This window comes from Ipomoea triloba, chromosome 15 (assembly GCF_003576645.1).
Source record: "Ipomoea triloba cultivar NCNSP0323 chromosome 15, ASM357664v1".
NCBI lineage: Eukaryota > Viridiplantae > Streptophyta > Magnoliopsida > Solanales > Convolvulaceae > Ipomoea > Ipomoea triloba.
In genome coordinates this window covers 16,875,863-16,887,118 of record NC_044930.1, presented here as the reverse complement: position 1 = coordinate 16,887,118, position 11,256 = coordinate 16,875,863, and the positions used below count along the sequence as shown (strand labels likewise).

The 11,256-nt window shown below is 36.3% G+C and overlaps 1 protein-coding gene across 1 annotated transcript; it reads left to right on the top strand.

Annotated features, from left to right (window-relative positions):
- Positions 1–1,766: 1,766 nt before the first annotated feature.
- LOC116005782 lies at positions 1,767–2,612 on the top strand. The gene is made up of 2 exons (XM_031246019.1): positions 1,767–1,799; positions 1,894–2,612. The coding sequence occupies exons 1-2, from the start codon at positions 1,767–1,769 to the stop codon at positions 2,359–2,361; spliced, it is 501 nt and encodes a 166-aa protein (XP_031101879.1). The 3' UTR covers positions 2,362–2,612.
- The last annotated feature ends 8,644 nt before the right edge of the window (positions 2,613–11,256 follow it).

The following is an 11,256-nucleotide window of genomic DNA, read 5'->3' as shown; positions in this document are numbered from 1 at the left end:
TTGGTCATGATCATTTAATGATATGATTGGTCATGATCATTTAATGACCCAATTTGATCTGATGGTCATACCTCGCCACCCAATTTGATCTGATGATCATACCTCATACCTCGCCATACCTCTTCATTTAATGATATGATTGGTCATGATCATTTAATGACCCAATTTGATCTGATGGTCATACCTCTTCATTTCATTTAATGATATGATTGGTCGTCATACCTCTTCATTTCATTTAATGATATGATTGGTCATGATCATTTAATGACCCAATTTGATCTGGTGAATTTGATCATTTAATGACCATACCGTCACGCGCATGCGTCTTTGCCAAAGTCCGTGTCAACTAGCTCCCAAACTTAGTCTATATAGACCAAAATGTTGCTTATGGGATTCAAACGCTATACCAGTAGGTACTGTACTCAAGCCTTTAACCAAAGCTCCATATCAACTCATTTGATTAATATCACCAAGATAATATATTTGTTCCTTCTTTGCATTGTGTATTGTGTAGCATATGGTGTAGAGATTGTGTTTCCAAGCATCCTCCGCTTTGACTTCTTGACTATGACTAGCTTTTGTAGAGCTTGACTTGGTCCACAACTATCTCCACAAGTTCCTCCCTTGACTAAAAATGTTGACTTCCTCTTTGAAGTTTAGTGTGACAAGTTAGCTCCACTCCTTGGTCTCCAATAGATAAAATGTTCTCCATGGGATTCAAACTCAAACCATCTAACATAGATAACTTGGGTCTTATCCATTGGATCACACATACTCATGCCTATAGTGGAAGTAAACGAATTACATGTCTCATAACATAATGAACTCTATAATGCAATAATTCGAACCATCTAATGTCATGAACTTGACTTCCGAATCAACTCTCTACACTCTAAAAATAAAATAGGGAATTTCTAAAATTACAATTTTGCTCATAAAAACTATTACAATTTTATTCCTAACAATATATATATATATATATATATATATATATATATATATATATATATATTAAATTACAGTAACGATTCATAACTATAATGATTCACGCTCAAAATAATGGTAATGATTTATGTTCAAAAAATGCTCTTTTATATATTTTACGGAATTTAAACGATTTTGTTTATTGAGAACCAAAAATGGTTATGCCGCAATAATACTAGGACCAAAAGTAGATTTTAAAAGGAGTACATTGTCACCCATAAATCTAGACAAAAAATGAAATTAACTCATCCAAAAATAGTTAAAATTATAGTAATGGATGAGTTATGCTCAAATAATAGTAATGACTCATAGTCGTAATGATTTATACTCAAAATATAATTTTCATTTATCAAATTTAAAGCGTTTGGAAAATTTGGTACTTTACGGTTAGCTATAATAATTTCATTTTACAATATTTAACAATGCAATAATTTCTAAATATTAATTCAGAGATTCTATAAATACTCAATTCGGGGAGTTTAGAATCAGGTTAATATCTCTCCCCCACGATGTCGTTATGTTTTATTATAAATAAGGGAAAATGGTCAAATAGGCCCTCGAACATTTCATAAGAAGTCAATTAGGTCCATGAACTTTTAAAACGTGCAATTAGACCCTCAAACATGTTAAAATAAGACAATGAAGTCCACGAACAGGTAATTGACCTGTTATTACCGGTCATTTGGATTTTCCGGTGACACTATCCGGCGACCTGTGGCACTTTCCGGCGACCGGCAAATTAAAATTTATGCTTCCTCCATTAATCCGGCGTGTATATAAACATGGATTGCCCCCATCCATCTGCTTCCTCAGAGGCTCAGACTTCCTTTTAGCTTCTCATCAGTTCACTTCATCCTTTCTTATCATTTCTCTTCACTCTTCAAACGTAAGAATTTAAAAAAAAAATAGTTGAAAACCCTGGGTTCCTTCTTCAAACCACAGAAATCAAGAAAACCCAAAATTGTTCCTCAAACTTCTAGTTGTGTGTTTAGAGATGAGCTAGACAAGAAGCCGCCGCCACCACACTGCAAGAAAGCTAATAAGAAGCAAGTCAAATTTGATTTGAAGCCATCAGAACACCAAAGCGCAGATCCAGAATACGGTTCCGACCGCCGCCGCCGCGAGAGGGAGAATAACGGCGGCGGCGGCGGCGGAGGAGGGGTGGTGAGAGTGAAGGTGTTGATGAGGAGAGAAGAAGCGAACAGGTTACTGTCAAGGTGTGGAGAAGGAGGGGCTCTTACGTTCATGGATGTTGCTGATGAGCTTAAACATATTCCCCTCAATCACATTACAGTGATTTCTTCTTCTCCTCCTTCTTCTCTTTCTGTTTGCGATGATAAAGGCGACCAGAGTTCTGGTCGCCTTCTTTCTCCGTGAAGAAGGCGACTAGATCAGAAGGCGGCCATTCGCCGAAGATGGCGACCGGCGACGATTCGGTCGTCGCCGGTGGCCGGAAAATCCAAATGACCGGTTATAACAGGTCAATTACCTGTTCGTAGGCTTCATTGACTTATTTTGACATGTTTGAGGGTCTAATTGCATGTTTTAAAAGTTCATGGACCTAATTGACTTCTTATGAAATGTTCGAGGGCCTATTTGACCCTTTTCCCTATAAATAATAGTTCAAACTGTTTATTATGACTCCCACTTTTAATACAATTTTTTTAAAAAAAATTGTTAAAATGATGGCTAGGAGTGCAAAAATTTTATTTTTCTTTTTGTTTTTTGTTAAAAAGTAGAATCAATGAGCAACAACACGAATATCATTTTACAAATAATGGTAAGTTATTCATTTCTCATAGACTAAAGATCTTTATATATATTAATATTCTATTAAGATATTTTTAGCTGCTCTACTATTGTTTTTTAATGAAATTTGGTTATACTTGTATTTGATTAACATCAAGAACATGCAATCATTCATTTGGTTGTTGTTTCCAACTTTTTTATTGTGAGTTATGGTTATTTACATACATGCAACCATTCATTTGTATGTAACTATAATACATACATATTGAGCTATTCTTGCATGTCATTTTTTTTTTACATCATAATTTCGACATTATTACTACTATATAAAAATGTATCCCTACAAAAATAATTTTGACATTCAAAGTTTCAAAATGTGAAGGTAAAATTTATACTTACTATGATTTTAGCATTTTGGTAATGACAAACTTAAGTATGATTGTATTTATTTTAAAAAATTAGATTTTCACGTGCGTTGTGCAGATAGATGAGATAATGCCCAATGTTTATTTATAAATAAGTATTTCAAAGTATATCAATGTGAGATTATATAGGAGATGTTCATGCTTAGGTAACGGAATGTTGAATTTATTTATGGGAATATTACACTTTTCGTCCCTAAGTTATACGCTAATTGTAGAATTCGTCCCTAATTGTTGATCATACTCACTTTTCGTTCCTTTACTAACAAAACATTAGGGACGGAATTTGCAACGTTAATATAACTTTTGGATGAAAAGTGAGTACAAAAAGTTAATAAGAGGACCAAAAATGCAACAAATGCATCAGCATTGTGAACTCGATCAAGTCACTTCCAGACCGTAGTCAAAATTGAAAACAAACTCGGGAGGACATCATATCTACTCCCTTATGCTGCTGACGATTCTCGCATCATAGGGAGTGGGGGAGCTGCTAGTAGGATTGTAGGGCGATTGTAGGGCAACTCCTTCGACCTACGGAGCTCACTAAAGCAATTCCCGACTATAATGCACTTCCCGAGCATATTGACCCTCATGGTCTCATTAGACTTTCGGGTCTCCTAGCATCCCTCCACTTGGGATTCTCGGTTCCTAAATCGAGCGTAAAAAGGGGGAAATGCTCCATTCAAATGGTTTCGATTTTCAAAAACCCGTCATAATGATTAACGTGGTAATCAAAACCAGCCGAGCTCAATTGGCTAAGAATTACCTTGTGACTGGGTAATCCAGATCGATGTTTGTCCAAGCTCAAACTAGCAACGACCAGTTAGCCCGAGTAAGGGGCACTGGGAATAGCGTTCCCACCTACGATCGACAAGATCAATAGAGGTCCCCGAGTCATGTATAAATCCTATCCCTCGATTGGTAGGACTTGGTCGCTAGATCTCATTTAAAAATCCAATCCCCCGATTGGTAAAATCCGATCCCTAGATCGGTAAAATTTGACCTCTCAACTGTATTGCAAATTCGATCCCTGGATCGGTAGAGTTTAGCCGACCCTTATAGTCCAAAAGACTGTGCTTAAGGTTGTGTTCTTTTTTCCTTAGCTAAGATTTTTTCCGCTTGATTTTTTCTTAGTCTAAGGTTTTTAACGAGGCAACCGGCATAAGTCGCAGACTATACGGTTAGTTTCTCCAGCTCGAACTCTTCCTCATTGGCGTTTAAGGTTGTGCTCTTTTTCCATGACTAAGATTTTTTCCCACCGGGTTTTTCCTTAGTCTAAGGTTTTTTAATGAGGCAACCGACGTAAGTTGTGGGCTATATGGACCTTTTTTCCAACCCGAACCCTTCCTCGTTAGCTCGGTGTCAAGGCACAGACTGGAGGGCTACTTGATAGGGAATATACCCCGGGTATACGACTGTAAGTATTTTGTACGTAGACTGTATACCAAGTACGGGTATTAACCCTATAAAAGAGACCTTAAGCCCTTCATGAGAGGGGGCTTCTCCTCCACTCCCTATCCCTCTAAATGTCATCTCTCTAGATCATTCAACAGAGATTTAATAAAAGACTTCTTCAAGCTTAATTCTGGGATCTTTTTTCCATTGTTCATACAATTTTCATACGCATTATGTACATGGATGAATTTACGTTATCATGAAGGAAGAAAATAATATAATAGAGGGTAAATTAGAAAAATTAATAAAATATTAAAATCAAAATAATATGAACCATTCATTTAAACAAACAACACCACATCATTGTGCCTTCATGTGCATATTTTTGGTCTTCAAGTACACATTTTGTATAGAATTTTTTAAAAAAGAACCATTGATCATATTTATCTGCACTTTCGCATGGGAACTGCTTTTCGCTCCTGATCTTTATCATATATATATATATATATATATATATNGGGCACTGGGAATAGCGTTCCCACCTACGATCGACAAGATCAATAGAGGTCCCCGAGTCATGTATAAATCCTATCCCTCGATTGGTAGGACTTGGTCGCTAGATCTCATTTAAAAATCCAATCCCCCGATTGGTAAAATCCGATCCCTAGATCGGTAAAATTTGACCTCTCAACTGTATTGCAAATTCGATCCCTGGATCGGTAGAGTTTAGCCGACCCTTATAGTCCAAAAGACTGTGCTTAAGGTTGTGTTCTTTTTTCCTTAGCTAAGATTTTTTCCGCTTGATTTTTTCTTAGTCTAAGGTTTTTAACGAGGCAACCGGCATAAGTCGCAGACTATACGGTTAGTTTCTCCAGCTCGAACTCTTCCTCATTGGCGTTTAAGGTTGTGCTCTTTTTCCATGACTAAGATTTTTTCCCACCGGGTTTTTCCTTAGTCTAAGGTTTTTTAATGAGGCAACCGACGTAAGTTGTGGGCTATATGGACCTTTTTTCCAACCCGAACCCTTCCTCGTTAGCTCGGTGTCAAGGCACAGACTGGAGGGCTACTTGATAGGGAATATACCCCGGGTATACGACTGTAAGTATTTTGTACGTAGACTGTATACCAAGTACGGGTATTAACCCTATAAAAGAGACCTTAAGCCCTTCATGAGAGGGGGCTTCTCCTCCACTCCCTATCCCTCTAAATGTCATCTCTCTAGATCATTCAACAGAGATTTAATAAAAGACTTCTTCAAGCTTAATTCTGGGATCTTTTTTCCATTGTTCATACAATTTTCATACGCATTATGTACATGGATGAATTTACGTTATCATGAAGGAAGAAAATAATATAATAGAGGGTAAATTAGAAAAATTAATAAAATATTAAAATCAAAATAATATGAACCATTCATTTAAACAAACAACACCACATCATTGTGCCTTCATGTGCATATTTTTGGTCTTCAAGTACACATTTTGTATAGAATTTTTTAAAAAAGAACCATTGATCATATTTATCTGCACTTTCGCATGGGAACTGCTTTTCGCTCCTGATCTTTATCATATATATATATATATATATATATATATATATATATATATATATATATATATATATATATATATAGAGAGAGAGAGAGAGAGAGAGAGAGAGAGAGAGAGAGAGAGAGAGAGAGAGAGAGAGAGAGAGAGAGAGAGAAATCTTACATATTTTCAATTTGATATTTTAGTGATGTTTATGATTATTAACATACTTTAAATTATATATTAAATCAAATTAATCATATTTTTAGAAAATTCTTTTTGAACTTAATTACATTTTTTTGATAGTTTGTAGATGATATTATATTCCACACTAAGCAACCATTGGAACAGAATATAAGATATTAAAAAAAGATTGATAAATAATATATTATGTTTAGGTATATTGTCCGTTGTTTTATGAAGTTTTTTTTTTTTTTTTTTTGAGAAATGTGAATTTGATTTTTGTGATTCTTTTGTTAATTTGATTTTTTAAAATTTTTTAAACATAGTATAATCTTTAATTAATATTTAAACAGAATACCAAATGTAAAATATAATATTTTTTTATTGACAAGAAAAACTAGCGTCTTTATCAGGGAGTGCACTTGATATATAAAATATAATCTTTAATATTTAGAATGCAAAGTTAAAAAATTAAAAAGATATAAAATATAACATTATTTCATAAAGAAATCTAGAAATAATATATTTCTTGGAACATATAATTTTGCATCATCAAGAAATAATCAAACAAAACCAGAAAATAATCCCGTAGCTACTACTCAAGGTGTGCACCGGATAAACTCTATCATGCAAGGTAGACTCGTGTCCACTATACAATGGGCATGGGTCCACCTTGCAAGGTGGACCCTTGTTCATTTACCTACTGAATGTTCACAATTTGAATTGTGAACATTTAGTATATAAACTGTAAACATCATTCAATATGTAAATTGTATATTTTGGACTCGAATCCACCTTGCAAGGTGGACCCGAGTTGACAGAATTATTTGTCGCTAACAACCTAACCAATTTGGTTGGATGGTAACCTGCTATCAGATGAAATTGCATATATTTAGAGTGTTTAGTCGTCTAATTGTACCTTTTTATCGTACCGTGACCAAATTGCATTTTCAGGTTAGGTTCAGTGGTCAATTTGTACCATATTCCTTTTTCTTTTTCTTTTTTTTTTCATATTCCTTTTATTATAACTAAATATAATTGTTTCCTTATTATTGTTGTTGTTGTTGTGAACCAAAAAAAAAAAAAAAAATTCCTAACCAAAAGAATCTGGAGGTAGATTAACTATGTTTGAAAAAGGTGGTCGGTTTGTAAATTGCGGAAATGAAGATTAGGGTAGTTGAAGAAACCAAAAGCTTCACCAGCCATTTCTTCTTCTTCACCGGCCATTTCTGTTCCGTTCGGTAGTGTAGATTAAAAAAGAATGCAATTTTCAGTTTCATTAATTTCACGTGACTTTAAATTTTGGGTTGTATTTAACTCTGATAGTGTTGCATCATGCATGTCCTTGGATGAGGTATTGGAATTTTTTTTTCTTTTGAATTTTATGATATGACATCTATTATTATAATTATTATTATTATTATTATTATTATTATTATTAAAAAGAGTTTATTTCATTTTTTATTCTAAATTTATAGAGACACTGTCTAAGTATGTAGTAATTCTTGTTTACCATTCGGATGTGTCTAAATAATGGTCGGTGTTACTATTCGGTCAACGTAGTTTGACCGAGTAGTAAAATTGACTATTCAGATGTAACCTTTAGGCAATTGTTCGTGGGTACTGCTCGAAGTACTCTTTTCGGAGTACCGTTCTAGACAGTGTTAATTCTGATCTATAGGAATTAATTTCAATTTAATTTTAGAGAATTAACAATCGTAACAATCATGTTAAATACCATATTAAAGTTGTTGTTATGGGGGTCCAATCTAATTTAATTAAGATGATTAATGCCATTGATTAATGTTATTAATTTCCTCATATCCTATAAAAACCTTGTTGTTGGCAGATTGTTTGTGATGCTGACTTTGAGAACTTCAAAATTCTTATTTTGTCTTCTCTCCATCACTCTCAACTCTTTGCTTCGAAAAATTTTGCCAACAATTTCGTAAATTGTACAGAGTGCTCACCTGGTGTTCTTGTTCACCGAGCTTGGTGTACTAGAAAGAGTAAAAAATTTGGAAATATTACAATGGTGACAATGATATTAGAATGGTCCATCACTCTCATTTGATATTTACCCTTTCAATTCAAAATTTTAACCGTTAGAGCGATGGATCACTTCAACAATATGAGTGTTAGATGCATACTTGGAGATTTATGAGTGTTTTTTGTTTGAAATTTCAAATTGAATTAACAAATTTTTTGGCCTAAAATTATAATTTAATTTTAATTTTTAGCTTTTCTATACTTAGCACAAGGTTTTAGGTCTTTCTTTCTTAATTGTCTGACAAGATAATTGGGCTAGGTGCACCCAATCCGAAGAGCCGACCAGAAGATACCAAAGGCCATGTAGCGGCTGCATACACACTTAAGAGGATACGGCAATATTTACTTCAGGACGGCCCCATTGAAGAAGAAGCAATTATGATGGGACTAGACACTTAATGTAGACTCCGTCATTACTATCGAGTCCATTATACTCAGCAAAGAGATGTTGTACACATTTGTTTAAATAATAGACCCTATAACAAGAAGGGGACACTCATTACTTTTGTACTCAGAGCTGTTAAACAATACTTGTTTAACTACTTGCCTTGTTACTCTTTCCACAAAATACTCTTTAGTAGCATTTATACTGTCAACTAGTGCTTCCATTGAGAGCCTGAGATCAATTCTCAAGCAGGTTGAACACTTCACGTTTCTCATTATGCAAAGTCGAAGATGACATGATTAGGATCAAGCAGCTCCTATGGTTCTTGAAAGTTCAATTACAATGGCAACACTAACATGGATGCTCGGCCGATGAACTCTTGTGACCTCCGAGACCAGTTCAACAATAACCATGATAGAGGGTAACAAGGCCTCGAGGCACTAGTTCCACATATGGACCTCCAGGTAACTACTTAGGTTATTCAACAAGAAGTGTCAACGTTGACTCAATTAGTGGCAGGGATGTAGGGTTAAATGCCCTTATCGCCAGCATTGGAAGTTGAAGTGGTGTCACCTCGAAGAGAGAGAACCCAGCAACGCGGTGCGACCCACACAATTGGAGGCCGCCCTAAAACTAGACCTCGCTCCAAGGTGAGGGTTTGGGAGGAAGGAGTTCAAGGGAGCGGCTTGGTTGGGCAGCAGTTGGTCACCTCTAGGCCTGTTTTAGAGTGGTTGGGCGAAATGATTCTGTGCAACAAAGGTTAGGGCCACAACTAAGGGCTGAGGGGTCATCTACCAAGAGACCGTGCTAGGAAAGAGGGAGAGCGGTTGCCATGGTCGAAAAAGGTGGGTGAGTTTGGAAGGCCAACTCCGCGTCGGTCCACTATGCAAAAGTAAACCCCAAACGTGCAAAAGGAGGTGGTAAAGCGACTACAAAAGAAGATAGAGGAGTTAGAGAAGAAGGTGAGGGCGAGGGAGCAATCGCTTGAGTTCGAGGTAAGAATGGACGCACCATTTACCCCGAGTATTATGGACACACCCCTTCCTAAGGATTTTAGGCTCTCGCCCATCAAAGCCTACACGGGGACCTCCGACCCACATGTAAGGCAATCATGTCCACCTTAATTGGATGGGTTCAACACAATTCCAGATGGATCAATTCAGAAATTTTTTTTGAGTTATCGAATAGCTTCATAACCTACTTCTCCAATAACATTCAACGCAGGAATCACTTCTCTCACCTATGCACAGTAAGGTAGAACAGAAGGGAAAGTCTAAGGGATTTCGTGGACAGTGAAAGAAAGAGGTCAATAACGTATATAACTTCGACTCGAAGGTAGCAGTTCGATGTTTATCCAGGTACTTAGGTCCGGGGACTTTCAAAAATAGTTAAACACCCACCCTTCTCACTCCTACGAAGATCTAATGAGAACAGTGAACTGGTACACAAAATAAGAGGAAGCCAATAGAAAGAAGTAGGGGTGAGCAAACGGTCGAAAAACCGACTACAATTTTCAACCTTCGTAACCGATCGAAACCGACTGAAGTATATGCTCTAGCCGACCGAAAATCGACCGTCGGTTTCGGTCGGTTATATCGGTTAACCAAAAACCGAAAGATTAACAATGTGCCTAAAATGGTGAAGATGAAAATACATATACAAATACAAATACATCTTCATAAACAGATACAAAAGTTGATTGAAAGATTACTTGTCTCCATGATTTGTCAGTCCATTAATATATGAAATGAAGATATAGTCATATAGATACAAATATAATTATACAAATACATGAACCGAGAAAGCCAATGAGAGCTAGAGGCGAGAGGCGCAGCGGAGGAAGCTAGTGAGAGTAGAGACGATGGAGAACCGAGAAATAGCAGAGAGCGCGAGGGTCAGGCTGAGGGCAATCGGCTGCGTCTATGAACTGAGGCTGTGGAAATAAGGAACGGTCGAATCACAAATGGAGAAGGCAGAATTGCAACTTCGCAAGGTTCTGTGTTTGTGTTTTCTATTAATTGGGGGATTTGTTTTTTCTATTATTTGGGCTATTAGATTTAGAAATTTAGATGGGCATGGCCTATGGACTATTGTTTATTGGACATTGGCAGACAACAGACTGAAACACTACGTATACTAATATTAATATATATATATATTAGTCGGTTATTGGTCACCGACCGATAACCGAAACACCAAAAAACCGATATATTTTATAGCAATAACCGCTGATAACCGATTTTTTTGGTCGGTTCGGTTATTGGTTATTGGGCGGTTAACCAATATTTTGCTTACCCCTAGAAAGAAGAGAGAAGATGAGGAGGCTAAAGGAAGCAGAAGGCTTGAGAAAGTTGGTTCGACCAACCAAGCACCTCGCCCAAGCCAAGCATCGACGAAGAAGAGCAACAGAGATTAATTCCAATAACGGTCTTGCCTGGTTCTATTGTGTCACTTGACCTCGCTTACCCATCCTATTAGCTTGATTCTAGATCAAGCCGAGGAAATGGAGATAGTAAAATTCCCACCTGAGTGCATGAAGGTTTCCCCAAACATGGATTAG